Source organism: Lucilia cuprina, chromosome 6 (assembly GCF_022045245.1).
Source record: "Lucilia cuprina isolate Lc7/37 chromosome 6, ASM2204524v1, whole genome shotgun sequence".
Taxonomy (NCBI): Eukaryota; Metazoa; Arthropoda; class Insecta; order Diptera; family Calliphoridae; genus Lucilia; species Lucilia cuprina.
In genome coordinates, this window is record NC_060954.1 from 18933795 (window position 1) to 18953886 (window position 20092).

The 20092-nt window shown below is 30.8% G+C and overlaps 2 protein-coding genes and 1 non-coding gene across 3 annotated transcripts; 2 read left to right on the forward strand and 1 right to left on the reverse strand.

The window, feature by feature from the left end:
* Positions 1 to 295: 295 nt before the first annotated feature.
* Trnah-gug lies at positions 296 to 367 on the forward strand. Its single transcript has one exon. It is a non-coding gene; the product is annotated as a tRNA-His (tRNA).
* Positions 368 to 9452: 9085 nt separating this feature from the next.
* Positions 9453 to 10214, reverse strand: LOC111675977 (pupal cuticle protein G1A-like). Its single transcript, XM_023436862.2, has 2 exons — positions 10077 to 10214; positions 9453 to 10007 (listed from the first exon to the last, which is right to left on the reverse strand). The coding sequence occupies exons 1-2, from the start codon at positions 10080 to 10082 to the stop codon at positions 9693 to 9695; spliced, it is 321 nt and encodes a 106-aa protein (XP_023292630.2). The 5' UTR covers positions 10083 to 10214; the 3' UTR covers positions 9453 to 9692.
* Positions 10215 to 12488: 2274 nt separating this feature from the next.
* On the forward strand, positions 12489 to 13040 carry LOC111675978 (pupal cuticle protein G1A-like). Its single transcript, XM_023436863.2, has 2 exons — positions 12489 to 12557; positions 12633 to 13040. Exons 1-2 carry the CDS (start codon positions 12552 to 12554, stop codon positions 12957 to 12959), a joined length of 333 nt encoding a protein of 110 aa, XP_023292631.2. The 5' UTR covers positions 12489 to 12551; the 3' UTR covers positions 12960 to 13040.
* Positions 13041 to 20092: the final 7052 nt, after the last annotated feature.

Here is a 20092-nt window from a genome sequence, read left to right on the forward strand (position 1 = left end):
AATATTTTCTGCAAAAATTTATTACATTTTCTTCCCATCAAATGTCTTGTTTTATAAAATCAACTTAATGACAAACTCCCCATTTTTGTTGAATTACTGAGTGTTGAATAAGCATTTTAAATTATATTTGAAACAGCCTGTTTTAATAACAAGTGTTTAAAGCGCATGAGTCATTCTGTTTATGCTATTCATTCCACCAAATACAATGTTTACTCACCATTTAAATAAGTGGTGTGCAGACTATAGAGTTACAATGTTTAAAAGTAGTGCTATAAATGGAAAATAACCTTCTGTAGCCGTGATCGTCTAGTGGTTAGGACCCTACGTTGTGGCCGTAGTAACCCAGGTTCGAATCCTGGTCACGGCAATGTGTAAATCGCATTGTCACGGAAGAAGGTTTTTTTTTGATGTTTTTATTTATACAAATGACTGTTTTTATTTTATATGTTTTTATTTTATACAAATGACTCCCCCAAAAGCAGCTTTAACAGTCATAACTATTTAATAGTTCTTGTATTCCCACAGGGTATATAAGATTCGGTGTAGTCGAATATAACACAATTACTTGTTAGTATTTAAGTTTTAATATGCAATGAAAAACTAATTTATTTGCAATTTATTTAAACTTCATGTTTGATTTAGAGCGCTTTTTAAATTTGGCAAACAAATTCCAATCAATAATCGGATTAGTTAATCTAAAAATAAATTTAATCTGATGTTAATACAAAAGACGTCACTGTTTGTTATCAAAACTATGTATGTTTTATGAACAAGAAAAAGACAAAAAGAATAAATACAAATTCTGTATATTGAACACTTCATAATTTGCGGACTTTAAGAACCCCTTGACACGAGCATATAAGTAATATGATCTGTCAAAATTTTGTGTAGAATAGTACGGATGGGATCGTCTAAACGCAAATATTCTATTATCTCTCTAAAAATTGGCATAAATAAGTTTTACATAAGTATAAATGACACTGCAGATTTTCGTAAGGATCGACCCTTATTTGACCCTAGCCCCCATACAAACCCCCCTTCAAAAAATGTCTTAAACGTCTAAAATTGACTTGTAACCATTTGTATCGCTATGAAACTCAACAAAACTAACTGTTATTTAAAAATATATCCTTTTCCCAAATTTACCGAGGATCGGCCCAATATATAAAGCCTCATTATATAAAGTCTCATTTAGAAATTTTAGTTTTTCTATCAATAAATTGCTTAAATATTTTGGAAAAATATTCAACATAAAAGTTTCTTTATAAAAAGTAAAAATTTTAAAAATATACTCATGGTGTAGGGTATTATATGGTCGGCCATGCCCGACTATACTTTCCTACTTGTTTTTGTCATAAGGATAGAATTTCATTTTTTTATTATACTTAACCATATAACTCTATAACTCCAAAACATCAAAATATGCACTAAAAGAGTAAAATATGCTTTAGAAACTTGAAAATATTCCTTATATAATACATAAGACAAATCATGCAAAATTATGTTCTTATGGGTAAAATATGCAAAAATATGCTCTAATAAATCAATACCAAAGTACTTAAATTGGTCTAAAACAGATAATATATTGGATCCAACATGGATTTTTACAATACACCATAAAACACATTTGGTTTCCCTGGTGATATTAATCGGAATTTTATATAAATATCACAAGGAAATAATTTTTGGTGCATATGTTTCACATTTTTAATGCATACATCCCCACTTTATAGTGCCTATATTAAGAGCATACTTTTAAATATTTTTATGAAAATCTTTTTGACTTTTTCGAAATTCATACTCTTAAGGGGTGAAATATATTTTTATACAAACCGATTGAGAAATTTTTTATAAAATAAAACAAGTAGGAAAGTATAGTAGGGCATGGCCGACCATATGATACCCTACACCATGAGTATATTTTTACAATTTTTACTTTTATAAAATTTTTATTTTTTGTAAATAAACTTTTATGTTGAATATTACCATAATTCCAAAATATTTAAGCCATTTATTGATAAAAAACTAAAATTTCTAAATGAGGCTTTATATAGGTCAAATATGGGCCGATCCTCGGTAAATTTGGGAAAAGGTTATATTTCTAAATAACAGTTAGTTTTGTTGAGTTTCATTGCGATACAAATGGTTACAAGTCAATTTTAGACGTTTAAGTCATTTTTTGAAGGGGGTTTGTATGGGGGCTAGGATCAAATATAGGCCGATCCTTACGAAAATCTGTAGTATCATTTATACTTATATAAAACTTATTTGTGCCAATTTTTAGAGAGATAGCAGAATATTTGACGTAATTATAGCATAAAAAGTTCAAATCGGGAGGTACGGTTGTATGGGGGCTAGGTGAAATAATGGACCGATTTCAACAATTTTCAATAGGCTTCGTCCTTGTTCCAAAAAACATGCTTGGTCCAAATTTCATCAAATTATCTTGAAAATTGCGGCCTGTACCTTGCGCACAAGGTTTACATGGACAGCCAGCCAGCCGGACAGACGGACGGACGGACGGACATGTCTTAATCGACTCAAAAAATGATTCTGAATCGATCGGTATACTTTAAGGTGGGTATTGGACCAATATTTTTGTATGTTACAAACATCAGCACAAACGTATAATACCCTCACCACTATAGTGGTGTAGGGTATAAAAAATGTTAATTTACTTTGTATGTTCTATATTGAATTATTATTATTCAATTCCTTAAGAGAGAACTTTTTAGTATTCTCTTAATTATCTTAATTTTTTAAATGGCACATTTTGTATTATCTAAAATATCTAATATAGAAATATGAAATTAAACATGCAGGGTCTTAACTGAATAATAATATTTTACATTTTTCAAACGGTAATTTTTCGATTTTCTACTGTGGGGAATTTGATATAATGAGAATATATAGATGGGGATTTTTTTACTTTTTCATTCTTCAGATGAAGAATAAATTACCTATTATGATATTAAAACACACGTTTCTTATTAAATGCTAAGTTATTAACGTGATAATTTTGAATAACATGGAAACATTATAAAAAACATTTTGTTAATCAATATTTAATATAAAATTTATCAAAATTCTGGATTTATTTAATTTTGGTTTGGTGTAGCGAACATACTCTAGTATGTTTCATAGATGAGAAAAAACACATGTTTGGCAAATATGTAAAACTTTGAGTTACTACTATCAGACTATCTAAGACTAACATTGCTACAAATCTTATACCGATCGTACCGACATGAAAACTTTATATTGGGGAAATTATAGAGATTGCACGGACTATAAATTTTATGTAAAGTACTTTCCAAGTGAATCAAATACTAAAACATGTATAAAAATACAAGAAATCCGGCCTATCTACTGATTACGCGAAATACTCAATATCCAGATCAACTTTCAACTTGGCAAATATCCAGTGTTACAATAATTATATTTTTAAAGTAAAGACAAATTTCAAAAACAATCCGAAATCTTTTTATCAATTCGTTAATTCGAAACGTCGGATATCTGGATATCCTTCCATGATGAAATCCGGAGATTCAGAATCTTCAATTGATTCGGAGATTTGCGACATGTTTGCTGATTTCTTTTCCTCTTCTTATTCAAAGAAGTCACTAAATATATTATCAAATTATCCATATTCAATATTAGAGGCAACTCCAATCCACTGTCCAACAATACACACATCCACTGTACTCTTGGCTATACGAAAATTAAAATTTTCCGATAAATATGGTCCTGACGGTATACCAAGTTGTGTTCTACTGAACTGTATATATCCTCTTATTTCGCCCTTAACATACCTTTTTAATGCATCACTTTCCAACGGTTATTTTCCTGATTTCTGGAAAAAATCATATATTATTCCTTTGTTCAAATCCGGAAAACAGATCCAACATTTCCAATTATAGAGGTATTGCCAAATTAAGTGTTATTCCAAAACTTTTTGAGCAGATAGTCACAGAAACACTGTCACACCAAGTTTCAACATTTCTGTCACCATTCCAGCATGGATTTAAAAAAGGACGTTCAGCCACCACTAATTTATTAGAATTTACAACTTCCGTGATCAAATCTTTTTATGCCGGCTATCAAACTGATACTATCTACACGGATTTCAGTAAAGCATTTGATAAGGTGAATCATAACCTATTGCTTTACAAATTAGACAAACTTGGACTTACACCTATATTCCTCAATTGGATTTCCTCATATCTTAAAAACAGATATCAATGTGTATCGTTTAGAGGATGTACATCGAAAACCATCCCAGTTATATCCGGGGTCCCTCAAGGTAGTCATTTGGGTCCAGTATTATTTCTAATATTCATAAATGATTTACCATCTTGCATCACGAATTCCAATATATTATTGTATGCCGATGACGTCAAACTTTTCCTTAATTTGAACCATTCCAACCAATGTTCCTTACTCCAAGCAGATCTAAACAATTTTAGCCAATGGTGTAATGAGAATTTAATGGATTTGAATTTGAAAAAATGTAAGCAAATGACATTCTTCAGACGAAGTCCAGTAGTCTGTAGCTACTCGATAAATAACTATCAACTAGATAAAGTTGATGTGTTCCTTGATCTTGGCGTTCTACTCGATAACAAAATGTGTTTCAATTCCCACATTTCCCAAACTGTTAATAAAGCAAAAGGTGTATTAGGTTTTATCAAACGCTGGGGAAAAGAATTCGATGATCCTTACGTCACAAAACAATTATTCACGTCGCTTGTAAGACCTATTTTAGAATATGCTTCAGTTGTATGGGATCCTCAATATGAAATCCATATTAAGAAAATTGAATCCGTACAAAAGCAATTTCTTTTATTTTGTCTTCGAAAACTTCCTTGGAATCCTAACATTAATCTTCCATCATATGAAAGCCGTTTAGCTCTCATTAAACTTCCCTCTCTACAAAGTAGGAGAATATGTATGAACATATCATTCATAAGTAATCTAATGAATGGAGTAATTGACTCTGAGATCTTACTACGTAAAATCGAGTTAATAGTCCCAATTCGTCCAACAAGAAATTATATTCCACTTAAGCTACAATACTTCCGTTCAAATTACGCCAACTTTGATCCGATGCGTAGAATGTGTGCTCAAGTCAACAACTTATACAATCATATCGACTTTTCAACTGATCCAAAAGTCATCAAAACAAGCATCCTAAACTTTTTAAATCAATATCCTCCCTACTAAATTAACATTATTATTTTAGTTTTATTATTAGTATTATTATGCTTTATCTTATTTAATGTTTTAAATCAATTGTAATTAGCCAGTAAGAAATTGTAATTTCATTGGCGAAATAAATAAATAAATAAATAAATGTACACATATTAGGGATATAACTAATGTTGCAACAGGTTTAAAATATTGTGAAATTTTGTTTCTATCCAACCAGAAAAACCTTATATTTTTTAACAGAATGACAAACATTTAGTGCGAGAACTGTATATAATTATGTGGTATAGCAGAGAAATTATAAAAAAGGAGGCATATAATTTTGTACGCTTAAATTTAAAAAGTAAAATTTAATTATCATAAACCCCAGAAAAAACTTACATTGAAAAGTAACGAGTTAAAATTGCGCATGGTCGTTAAACGTTTAAAACCATATAGTCTTCAACAGAGTTAGATAAATGGCAACATGTGTTAAATAGAAGACATTGTCGTACATTTTGTCTTTATAATTGTCAATAGCGTACAATATTTAAGATGTCGCTCAACTTTAGGTCTTTGTCACTAATATTATGGTTAACGACTATAAACCCACTATCAAATCTTGCCGAAAAGAAGAGGAAGCATCCTCCTCTGAATCCATGCTTTTGTTATTATCGAAAGCAGTAAATTCGTTTTCTGAATACGGTGCGTCAATTATAGACCTATACTCAGAAAATTTGGTTGAAATATTTTGATTCTTACAAAACTTTTTTATATTGAACAATTTTTATGAATATCATGGTTGTATTCGTATTTATACCATACACATCTTTAGTGGGGAGTGTATATTGGGTTTGTGCTGATGTTTGTAACGCACAATAATATGTCCTATATCCACCTTAAAGTATACCAATCGGCTCAGAATCATTTTCTATGTCCGTCTCTCCGTCAGTCCTTGTAATCAAACAACAGGTCGCAATTTTGAATATAATTCAATGACATTTGGTCATGATCTTCTATTATTCCAAGGGCAAAGCGTATTGAAATGGTTAAGATCGGTTCTTTATATCATCTAACCCCCATACAACTGAAACTATTGGTCGCAATTTTGGAGATACATAATATAATCAAAATTGGCACATGATCTTTAATGGTACCGTAGACGAAGTCTATTGAAAATAGTTAACATCGGTCCATTATTTAACCTATCCCCCACACAACTGAACCCGCAAAATAGGGCTTTCAAATTTATAGAATTTTATCGTTATTATGGTATTTTTAAACCCGTTATACTGCTAAAACTGTTTTTTTGGGGGCTATGCGAAAACGTGGACCTATTTTTAATACAAAATAAATAAGGCTTGTTTTGTATTAAAAATAGGTCCACGTTTCCAAAAAACAGTTTTAGCAGTATAACGGGTTTAAAAATACCAGAATAACGATAAAATTCTACATAAAAAATTTTAAGAGGACCGTAAATCTCTCCAAATTTTAAGAGGATTGGTCCGTAATTGATAGAGAATATTTATGCAAAATTTTGCACTGTCTAGCTCCTCCTGTGTGGACAGACGGACATGACATCTCAAAATTTAATATGAACCCAGAAATATACTTTTATTATGGGTCTTAGGAGTATTTTTCGATGTGTTATAAAAGGGTACACTATAATAATAAGTGTCTTAAAAATGTATTTTTCATATTCATTAAGACATATGGGAAACTATAAGTATGAAGTCCAAAATTGTACGAGTAGAATTTAGATTTCATAAATATTTTTCGTATAAGGTCTAGCTCTCTATATGTAAACAATATTTAAACATAAATAGAATTTAAATAGAATAATTATTAAAACGAAAGGTTAATTTCATTAAGAGTCTTGTAAAACTTCGAATCACTAAAAAAAATTTCGCTGTAAATTTTTTTTTTGATGTTTTTCACTTATTTCTGTTGAATCTTCAACCTGCTGTAGCTCACTCAAAGAGGTTGTGATGCTATAGTAATTAAACACATCAAACCCAGGTTGAGTGAGGCAATGCAAGAGAAATTGTATTTAATTACAATTTTGTTTTTAACACTTCACTGAAACTTGAATTATTCAATTACACTTACACTTCTTTTCTATATACTTGTATAATGTACATTTAAAATTTATATGTTTATTAATATTTAATTGTTGGGTAGTATTTTATTAGTTTCATATCCGTAAGATTTTGAAGCACGCAATCATGATTATTTTTCCAAAAACAAAATAAAATTCTAATAGAATTGTACGCTCAAAATGTAATTAAGAATAAATTGAAAATCAATAAATTTGTCATGGCAAATAATGAAATAGTTATAACAAATATTTTAGTTAAATACATACATACATATATTTATTTAGTCATGTATTATACATACTCACCTTGAAATGTAATATTTCATTGTTAAATTACATTAGTTAGTTAAATAATAATAAATTAAGAAATAATATACAGGTGTCAAAATTAAAGTAATTTTAATTAATAATATTGTTTACTGTAAATATATACTAAATTATTCATAAGTTATTTTAGTTTAAAAATTAACATAATAAGTGTCAAATTTTAAATCGAAATTTTTATTTATCCTTTTTTTAAATATTAATTTAAAGTCAAACACCTGTGGAAATTTATGATACCCTTCATTTCGACATCCATACTCTTACATCAATGCATATGCTATTGATAGTCATCTGCAATAGAACTCACATCCACAACCAAAGTGTATGATGACTGTGATATGATGACAATATGATGCTCTCTGCTATTGATGACAATGATTAAAATGTTACTCTTTTGGTCAAGTCATGTATATAGGTGGTGTTGTTTTCGGGGTGGATACTCGATGAATATAAATTGACACTTGCAATCATTTGTAAACGAAAAGAGACAAGTGTAATAATAACAATTCTTAAATGTCACAGTTGGATGTCAAAATGTGACAATAAAATCAAATAAAAATGTTAATTGATGTTTAAATGTATGCAATTGAAATTGTTTGTATAATGTGAAAGCTGTAGACAATTTAAAATAATTGTAAATTAAAATAAAATTAATTTAATAATTAAGTAAATTAAGCGCAGTAATCGAGACTATAGAAAAGTCTATAATAAAGAATATCGACTAGTCTGTATTTGAGATAATAAACGAATCCATAGTTAAGCCTATAAATGAGTCAATTGTCTACATTATAGCAGACTCTATAGTCGAGACTATAAACGACTCTATAGCCCATACTATAGAATGCGCTCTAATTAAAACTATAAGCAACATGAAAGTTAATACTATAGACGACCTTACAGTCGTGACAATAGACGAATCAATAAGCGAGACTATAGATGACTCTATTGCCTTATATAGATGACTCCATGACGCTATAGTCGTACATATACTATAGACCTCTATATCGTGTAGACTATAGATACTTATATGGTTAAGACTTAATAGAAATAATGGATGACGTTATGGTCGAGACTATATAATACGATGACTTTATTGTCGAGTCAATAGATTACGAATACTTTATAGTCGAGAATTTAGAAACGTCTCTATAGTCAAGGCTATTTCAGGCTATTAAAAACTTTTTACAGTTGAGACTCTATAGTCCAGACTAAAGATTACTCTATAGTCGAGGCTATAGAAGACTCTATAGTTGATACTACAGAAAACTCTATAGTCGAGACTGTAGGAGACTCTATAGTCGAGATCACATTTAGAGTATATAAGAATTCGACACTATAGAAGTCTTTATTGTATAAATGACTTTATAGTCCAGACTGTAGACTAGTTTATGAACTAGGCTATAGAAGACTATATAAAGCAATCTACAAAAGACTCCACAGTACAGACTATAGACGACTCTATAGCCCAGACTATAGACTACTCTGTAGACAAAATTATAGATGACTCTATAGACTAAAGCGACTTAATAGTCGTGACTGTAGTTAAGACTATAGGAGAATCTATAGTCCAGACTATAGCAGAATCTATCAGACCTCTCTGTCGTGTTGACTATAGGCGAATGTAAAGCTAAGACTTAAATATAAATAATGGAAAATGTTATAGTGGAGTCTATAGAATTTCTATAGTCGAGGCTAATCGTCTATAGCCTCGACTATATAGAACCTTTAGATTGATTACTCTCTTTATGAGATTATTAATAACTTTATAATTGAGACTGTAGAAGACTTAATAGTCAAAACTATAGATGACTCCATAGTCCACACTCCATAGCTGGGAATACTCTCTACTTTACAGTAAGGACTATGAACAACTCTACAGTCAAGACTATAGATCTCTTTATAGTGAAGACTATAGATGAATAAATGTTAGGAGTCTGTTAACAGTTATAATCGATAATATAGAGGACTATATAATCTGTAGTTAAGTTTGTATTACATTTTTCTATTTAATTTATAAATAATTTATTTTTTATCCTTTAGACAACCATCATTAACTTAATTTGGATTTTTTAATATAAAAAATTTACTTCTTCAACAAAGTAGAGTAGGTGGCAACAGGGGCGGCATAAGCTACGGGGGCTGCACTGTAAACAGAAGCAGGGACAGCGCTGGAGTAGGTGGTATAAGCTGCAGTCTTATAAGGAGCAGCAGCATAGGTGGCATAAGCAGGAGCAGCTGCGTAGGTAGTGTATGCAGGGGCAGCAGCAGCATAAGTTGTAAAGGCAGGAGCGGCAGCAGCATAAGTGGTATAAGCAGGAGCTACAGCACTATAAGTACTGACTGGCGATAAAACACCAGCTTGGGCAGCAGCAACGAAAAGAGCCAAACAGATAAGGAACTGAAAGGTATTAATTTGATTTGTCAGCCAGATTTGTTTTATTAAAATATTTGCAAATTTTTAACTTACTTTCATATTGAATAGGTTTTTTGATTGTTTTGGTTTGAGGTTTGTGAAGTTGGTTAATAAAGTGTTAACTGATACTTTTTTCTGACCTGTTCAGTAGTTTATATAGTAAAACTATATTGAGTTTTTGATTTTTTTATTGAATTAGAACATTTTTTTAAAGTTACACTGAATGAATAGTAATTTTTAGATAACTTGCTTTTACTTCCAACTCATCATACAATTCTGTCTTATCTGCCTGTCATATAAAGAGATTATATTTTTTTTTTACTTCTTACTACGTCACAAATTGTTTGGGCCAACAATTAGTTATGGCAACATTCATGACCATAAATAATAATCAATAAATAATCTATTTGTTAAGCTGTATGGTCTTAAAATGAACAATTTATATATTTTTTTCAATTAAATTATATAGAGCAGACAATTAAATGTATATTTTTTTGTCTTCATATCAATGGCTCTTTTAGGGTGTGGGTGATTCTGCAAAAAAAATAATTAATACAAAAATATTATTTTATAATATTTAGTACATTTAGGTGTGGTTTAACGATTTTATCAATTGTGGACTAACAACAAGCTTATGACTAACAACGATATGTATTGATGAAAAAATATTGTTACCAGCTTACTATAGGTGCTTCGCTAAACTTATCGAAGATACATATGCATATTAAACCGAAATTTGGTTTACAAATATATAAAAGGATATCATGTAAAATCTAAATTTATAAAATTATTATAAGAAAGTATATTTTTTGATGATTTTTGATGAAATTTTCAGGGGTTGTCTCGGATTTTTGCTCATACCTTCGTTATTTATGAACCGATGTTGCTGATTTTAAATAGCGTTCTTTCGAATATATGTGTGATAGATATGTTGAAGACTCGGATCTAGCTGATATATGGAGACTTCTGAAAACTAATTTCAAGATTCACGAGGTATCTCCCCACGGGGGATGTTTCATTGATGATTGATCACATCTTGGTGAATTGCAATCTAAGGGGTTTAGAGAGGCCACCAGTATCTCCAGTCTGCCGGGACTAAAAACTGGTGATGGCACTTTACTCCTCGGCTTGTGTTTGGTAATATTTGACATGGGGTCTACCAGAGAATCTACTAACCTGGCTGGTTAGTTGGTTGAGGTTCCCTCGGGATACACATAGTGGCTGTGGTTTAAATCCAAATTCGCGTGAAAAGTGAGTAATAATTAAAGGACTGATGCAAGTAAAAGACAATATTTCGGAATAATTGTCGAGAACAACAGATACCCCACAGAGAAGTGATTGTGGGGCTATGCATTGGAAATAAGTTGGTGTTAATTGTATATGACATCGGATGGATGTACAGGTATGCGGGCCTCACCCTACCCGTATACCTAAATGAATGTCTCGTATGTGTTTCTCTTATAAATTTGTCGGAAAATGAAAAGTGTGCTGGGTTGAATACGGATGGATTAAATGTATCATACACAAGTGATACCATAAAATGTTCCTTCCTTGTCCAGGTATGTTCAGAGTAAACTCCGTTCATATGAGCAAGAACTAATACTATGCTCATTTAACGGATTCGTACACAAGCGGGCAGTGGTGAGATGTTTATTAGTAAGATAGAGCTATGCTACAGGTACTCACGTAAAGCACTTCGACTTTAATACACGCGCTATCTATAAGGATCCTGAATATATGTACTTTATAGGATCGAAAAATTATATCATTGAAATTTTAATCGATATAAACGTCTCCCCGGGGCGTGTTACAATTTCGGTTAAAAGAGGTTCTAGTCTCTCGGAACTATAAACCGATAATGTCATTTCAATCCTCGGAAACTCCTTGTATTGATTTGACATGGGGTCGAACCGGACAACTACAGAATTTGGTAATACGGGGGACATAGTCCTACGAGCAACTGGTCGTTCGAGATCTACAAACTGGATTGCACTTTTTATTACATACATTTATTATTTTAATCTCTTAATGTAGCAGATCTATCAGCTACATAACAAGTCACTGGTGTACAAGCACGTAAACAGTAAGTATTCTATCTCCACAAAATAATAATAAACATCCGCATTCAAGTTTAACAAAAAAAAAAAAAAAAAGAATTAATTTTTTATGCCCAAAGTATTACTGTCAACAATATTCGGGTTATTAATCTTTAAGAATGAGTGAAAACATGTTTGGTTTGCTATAGTTTTTTGTTTTCAGCTGCCGAAAATTTATTCAACACAAAATGACAAATCATAATTGAATGATTTATTTTTGTTTACCAAACAGCGATATTCATCTTAAGAATTTAGCTTGTGGCATTTTATCTGTATTTACCACCAAATATTTATAAAGTGACAAGAAAACAAAAATACAAAATCCTGTCTAGAATATTAATTTTGTATATAAATGCCTGTTAAGTGTGAAAAAGAGTATCAGTTCTAAATTGTTTGTACAACAAATCAAAAATACAAAAAACCAATCTACAAAATGAAAGTGAGTTTGTACACAAACAATTTTTTAAAAAAAATGTGTTTAATTTAATTAATTGAATTTTAATCCTTTTTTCAGTTCCTTATCTGTTTGGCTCTTTTCATCGCTGCTGCCCAAGCTGGTGTTTTGGCTCCTGTAACTACTTATAGTGCTGTAGCTCCTGCTTACACTACTTATGCTGCTGCCGCTCCTGCCTATAGAACTTATGCTGCTGCTGCTCCCGCCTACACTGCCTACGCTGCTGCTCCTGCCTACACTGCCTATGCTGCTGCTCCTGCTTATAAGACTTCAGCTTACACTACCTACTCTGCCGCTGTTCCCACCTATACCTCTTCTGTTTATAGTGCTGCTCCTTTAGCTTATACAGCTCCAGTTGCCACTTACTCTACTTTGTTGAAAAAGTAATTAAGTTGAAGGAAGATTTATTGAACTAACAGGCTTTGTTATAATGATTTTTAAATGAATAAATAATTTATTTTAAAATAATTAGGATATCTTCTTTTTAGTAGAAGTTTTTAATGTTAATAGAACTGAACTGAAATATTGAATCTCACTATCATCTTCTGATAATTTGATAGATAATTTGAAGCTTTAGAAAAACCTTAAAGAACGTTAGTCGTACATCCATTCTTATGAGATCCATCTGTCATTGAAAGCACCAAATGAAAAGAGCTAGAGCACTGAATATTTTCTTTTGAGAAGGTTCGTTTCGAGTTTAAAATTGGCAAAGTCTTCCACGATTTTACTTAGCCTCTACTATACAATCTTTCATGTTATCAAGCTAAAATTATAAATTTATACACAAGTTTGCTTTATGAACCCTAATACTGTAAAATTGGGACCTTATTTGACCACAGGAGCCATATAATGTAGCCGGCAGAAAATGGCTTTAACGTTAACAACTGGATTACAAGTACCAATTTTGAAATTAAATACAGTTAAGAAAAGTTTTTTCTTCTTACTGAATCTCATGAGGATTGGTTCAAAACTGGTTCTGCCCAATAAAATCCTCTCTACAGAAAATCATTTGATTGTCGAAACATAAACAATTTGACCATTGAGAACATTTCACGCAAGCATTGCTATGAGACCCTCGAAACCGGAGTGAACCTAATATGAATAAACATATATGTATATGTATGTACATGAGATTCTGTGTAGCCAAATATAGCACTTTTATAAGTTATTTTTTTCATAGAACTTTTATAAAATGCAAAGGTTTTTTTTTTTCATATTTAAAATTATACTTGTGTTTCATTCGAAAGACATTGCCCTTTTTATTCCTTTCTATAACCCACTTTCCCCCCGTTAACTTCTAAACAAAATACTTTTTTAACGTTTAAATTTCAATAAAACAATTATCAAACAATTTTACATGCTAATCGGAACTATTAAAACAACAAGGACAATAGAACAAAGTGAATATTAAGAACTTTTTTTAATAATACGAGAAAAAAGTTTTATGTCTTAATAGACACAAAAGAATAATGTTAGAAAAAAACATATGAAAAAGAAATTTTTTCATACCGTTAAAGAAATGCAATCAAAAGTAATCATAACATAAAAGATACATTTAAAAATACCGACACACACGTAGACATTTAAAAGTGAAACCCCAATAAGAATATTTGTTTATAAATATATTTCATAAATAAATAAACTCGAGAGATTTAAGAGGTGATAGAAAATGATAACCTAGTATACACAATCAAGTCCGAGAATCTTCTACCTCGAATCGAATCCACCACCTCTGGTCAACCATACTAGAACACTAATCTACTGGAGTCCGGATGACACCCTAATTAACAACTTATTTGTTGGCCAAACCTGAATAAATGATCGCAGATACATATAGCTAATTTCAAACCCGATTTTGATAATTTTTAAATTTCAGGAAATATGTCCTAAAATGTCTGATTTTGGAAAGGAAACTTGAAGAATTAAACTTAATCAAATCGAAATCGTTTAACGCAACTAGCGCTAATATAAAATTATGGGTAAGTGAGACCTACATTTTTACAATAAAAAACAGTGGATAGTATCAGAAAGAACCTAAGGAGCGACCCAAATAAGAGTGGGATGAGCCTACTAGAAATGAGTATAGTACAATTGCTATGATCGGACGTATTCAGACTGAATGTTGAAGTGCCTTACGTGAGCATCTGCCGTGTTGACCTTTTTCAATTACTGGGTGAGCTTGTGTGACGACTCACTACCCCGACATTGTGTTTCTTATATGCTTGGTAATTTTAAATGTCCGGTTCTTCGAGCTTGTCATTCTCTGACCATCATTGCAGTTTACAATCACGCAGATGGTATGGCTGCTGTTGAGTCGGTAACAGCACCTAGAGACATAATCGGAAGACCGAAGTATGAATCCATCAAATAAGCCGAAGATATTGTTCTTACTGATAGGGAACACACAGTGGAAAATCTGATATGAACTTCTCACACTTTTCATTCATCCGATACACTCATAGAGAACAAAAAGTTAGAGTTTTCCAATACTCATTTTTTACTATATTTTTTGAACACCAACTTATTTCCAACGCTTAGTCCTACTCCTCTGTGGGGTAGCTGCTGTCATCGACAATAGTACCGAACTTTCCCGAAATATAGACTTCACCGTGCATCAATTAATTCTTGAATTCTTCCCTTGAATTTGTGGTTTAACCACAGCCACTACGAGGATCCCAAAAAACCTCAACTATCTAATTAGTCGAAACATGGGCGACTAACCACCCGTTGTACCAGATTATGTCATTTTATTGTTCGACTACATGTCTAATCAATCCAAGGAATAGCCGAGGACAGACGGACAGACTAGAGGTATTTTTAGTTCCTCTTTTCCACGGGATAATAAAAACACTCAAATAGGGAGGGTATTTTATCAAGGTAACATGCCCCCGGGGGGGAACTCATTCAGACTTCACGAATAACAATCATTTGTAGAGCATACGGACAGGACAGTAAAACATGGAAACATTTTTCTGTCATTGTCAAGCTTTTCTCGAAACAATATTCGAATATCTTGGGAACATTAATAACATTCATAGGCTGCAAAAATTTCAACGAAAGGAAATACGCCTTCTTGAGGTCTAAGTGTATTTTTTCGGATGTGAAATACTACCGTTTGTATACGCATCCACTTTTCAATCGAATCTCAAATAACTAACATACAGCTTTTAAAGTTTTTAAAAATACTTACCAATATAATGATTTTAATATTTACTAGCCCGAGTTACCTTATATCGAATTAACTGATCTGCAAATAGAAATATGTTATTTGTTTTAAATTTCATTGATTTTAAGAGATTATGATTTAGAAGAGTTAAACTCTTGAACTATTTCATAAAATTAGATACTAATCGGTATATAAGATCTGATCAAAATAAGAAGTTTTCTGAAGTTTTTTAAGGTTAGTTTCAGTTTTTAACAAGATCATTATGTTGAAAATATGATAGATTACGTTTTTCATGGGTTAAACGGTTATTCTAACAGTACATCCAAAATCATAACATTCGAATCGTTTAAGACTCTTCCGCGCGATTAAAATAATAATTTATAGTAATAAATTTTACTTTTGCGGGTGGAAATTATAATAACGTATCCACGTACGCACTTATTCTAATTAGTTTAGACTCATGTTTTAATCAATTTTGAATCGAAAATCTTGCAGTTTTCAAACAATTTTTAGTAATATTTTAAGTGACTCTTCTAAACAAGTTTTATGAGCTTCAGTTTTTCTGTCAAAAAATATTAATTTTGGTGAATAGTTACCCAAAAAACATTCAAATACTAACTATGTTTTCCAACCTTTATGAAAAATTTCCATTGGGTTAAGAAAGGAAAACCTATAAAAATGTGAGTTATAATAAAGCTTATAAAAAAACGTTGCTTATTTAATCACTTGGTCACTGTTTGATTGTTTGTGCTGAAAAGGACACATACAAAAGACCAATGACAGAAATACATATAAACAAACACATTTATTTAGAAAAAAAAAAGTTAACAAGGATGTTTAAAACTTTGTGGAGAAGTTAATGCCTTAAGCCAATTTCTTTTTTATATAATGTGTGAATATGTTTGTCACAACATGATTGTACCGGGTACTTGGAAAAAGGAAGAATAAAAGGCTATAAAACGTTTAGCTGTTTTTAATATACATAAGTATGTGTATTTTAAAATGTATGTTGTATATAAAAAATTGATAGAATATATTTATTAGTGTCCACCAAAATTGTATGGACAAAAGGAAACTTTAAAATGCAGACTAAAGACAATTCATAAAACTTTTGCATTTTTATGGAGCCAGCTAAGTTTTATTCACAGGAATTTAAATGTGAAAATGTTTAAATGTGAATTCTTCACAAAAACCCAACAAATACATAGTCAACTATTTTTAATAATTTCAATATTAAATTTGAGTTCAATGTCAGAAATATATATACACACATAAGCAATATTATTATCGTGTTATTATTTTAAACAATTCGCAAAAAAGGAATATATTTTAAAATTATTGAAATTAAATTTTAAATTAAACTTTCCCTTAACAACTTGTTTGTTGGGTTACGGTGAAAAACGGAAGTAAGACAGAAAGTTCTGTAAAATATCTTCCGTTTCTAAACTGTTTCCTATTGTTTTGTTTCCTTTTTTATTATGTCCTATGTGTATGTGTGAATATGTACGTATCCTTATGTGTATTTATTTTAATTGTATACAGGTACATACATACATGTATGCATGTTTGTGTGTTATGCATAAAAACTTTGTATTATATTTTCTTTCTACATTGTATTTGTACAATGTAGTTTATTTTTAAGCTTTTTTTTGTTTTTTATTGTTATTTTTAGTTGTAAAACACATTCACAGTTATTTAAACATGAATTCACGTTTTATTTAGTATCTGTTATATATATTGTGTGTATTCCATGTTTACTTTGCCCATATTTAGACCAGGTTAGTTAGTTAATCATGTAACTTGTGAGTGTGTGTGTGTGTGTGTGTTAAAGAAAACATGACTTACTGCCTGTGTATGTTTATTTTATTTCTATGTACGAGAGCAGTTCGAAAATTGTACTCGGATAATTCTATTGCATTTCAAGACAATAAGTTTCGGTTTCACAAAGACTTATCAATAGTTATTCAACTGTCGATTAATGTTTAAAATAATTTTCATAAGATGGAGATATAAATTATGCAAATATGGAGAAATCCTCTGAGAATTAGAAACATTAATTTCAAGTGTATTTCAGAGGAATATAACATAATATTAAGAACCATTTTAAAACTTGATGCGTTTATAGCCGCTTATATTTAATTTATGTGGTAGTAAACATTGGCGATATGCAACTAGCTCTTGATTAAAAATAAAATTAAGCTCGTGCATGTATAAAAGACAAACTAATCTATTAATAGTTATTACAGTTATTTTATAAATTGTGTGTTAAAAATAATAATTTCATGACTTCTTCTCTAAAAAATATTGCAAAACAATAAAACTTTTAAATATATATTTTATAAATTAACCATGAATTTTAAATTGACGAATAATGTAGACAGTGACTTTATGAATACCAATTTGCATTCTAGTGTCGATTATGGTCTTTTATTATTATGATGATTCTGTATTTACTTTAAGCATAAAACAAAAACCTAAAACTAAATAAAAATCACAATATTTGATATAACTACTAGTATTAAACATAACCCAGAAAGTATAAACTGAAGAAAATAAGAGAAATCAACTATACAAACATCTATCACAAGATTTTCATCACATTGCTTGAAATCTCATTAAAAATATCCTTCCGGCTGCAAACACCATAAATCTGCAAAAAGTCATCTAGGATTTTCAACTCGAAGAAAACAAGCAAAGAAAAAACAAAAGTCAAGAGAAAAAAAATCAGCAGCCAACTTTATTTTAGCCATGGTCACAAGAAGTGGTAGAAAAAATTAATAACAATATATGTACATACTCAGCAGTTTTAAAGGATATTTGACAAGTACATACCGTGCATGGAAAAGATAATATTTAAGTATTTTTTGATATCGAAGAACACAGTAGTACCCTCACTACAATTTCGGTACAGTCTCTAGTCTATAGTCTAGTCTATAGTATAGTCTATAGTCTAGTCTAGTCTATAGTCTAGTCTAGTCTATAGTCTAGTATATAGTCTAGTCTATAGTCTAGTCTATAGTCTAGTCTATAGTCTAGTCTATAGTCTAGTCTAGTCTATAGTCTAGTCTATAGTCTAGTCTAGTCTATAGTCTAGTCTATAGTCTAGTCTATAGTCTAGTCCATAGTCTAGTCTATAGTCTAGTCTATAGTCTAGTCTATAGTCTATAGTCTAGTCTATAGTCTAGTCTATAATCTATTCTATAGTCTAGTCTACAGTCTAGTCTATGGTTTAGTCTATAGTCTAGTCTATAGTCTAGTCTATAGTCTGGTGTATAATGGGATATATTGTCCGAACTGCAGGGTAATATCTTCCAAATACATACACGGTTAAAAACACAGACACTCGCCAATATAAAAACTCTTTTTCCAGTTCTATAACTTTCTTTAAATGTGTCGCATAAAAAACACATACACACTACCATTTATTCATCTATCCAACCATTTATTTATCTGTCCATCCATCTTTCTTGTTGTGCGAGCATTTATACATAGATGAAACAAAGAAGAAGGTGGAGTAGAAAAAGAAAATAAGCAAATATTTTGCACAGACCTGGCAGACATAAAGTTGGGTCACAGTGTGGATTGTGCCGTAAAATTCCATTTAAAAAGCAATTATTTTGCGTTTATTCAATACAACACCCAACATCTGTGGCATTTGAAACATCCATCTAACCAACCACACACACACTCAAACATACACCATTGAAGTTGGCTGCAAAAACCGTAAAAGATGTCGTTAACAAAAAAATAAATAAATAAAAACGCACCAATCTTTGACGGACTTCTACTACCGACTGCTTCCTGCTCATATAAATACAGCTGTTTGCTTAAACTACAAGCAGCTAACAGAATTTGAAACGAAATATGATAAACAGCGTTAGAGTAAGAATATCATGTGCCCCAAAGGCTATAACTATAATGTTGTCCTCAGATGACAATGAAGCAGCATATTTTGTATTCCTTCCTCCTACAACTCAGAAACCAACCAATACCCCAGTTCAATCCTGCTACAATAACACTTATGCTCCCATCGGGTCTTGTAGCTAAGTAGAAAAATATTTCAATAAAAATTATGAAGGCAAGATATTGAAGAAGAATTTTTTTCAAGTATTTGTTTTGGTTTGGTTGTTGGTGACCGGCAGTTCGTTCATAAAATCGTGGATTTCTTATTACGAGTTTGTGTCTCTTGTTTATTAAAAGGCCTTCTTGTTAAATTTATATAAAAAAGTACGTACTACTAAATAAATAAAATTATAAACAATTTTTATTTGTAGAATTTATTTTTAATGGTGCCACCAAACTACAAGTGCTTTACTTGACTTCAATTGTTATTGTTTTCATTATATTTTATTAT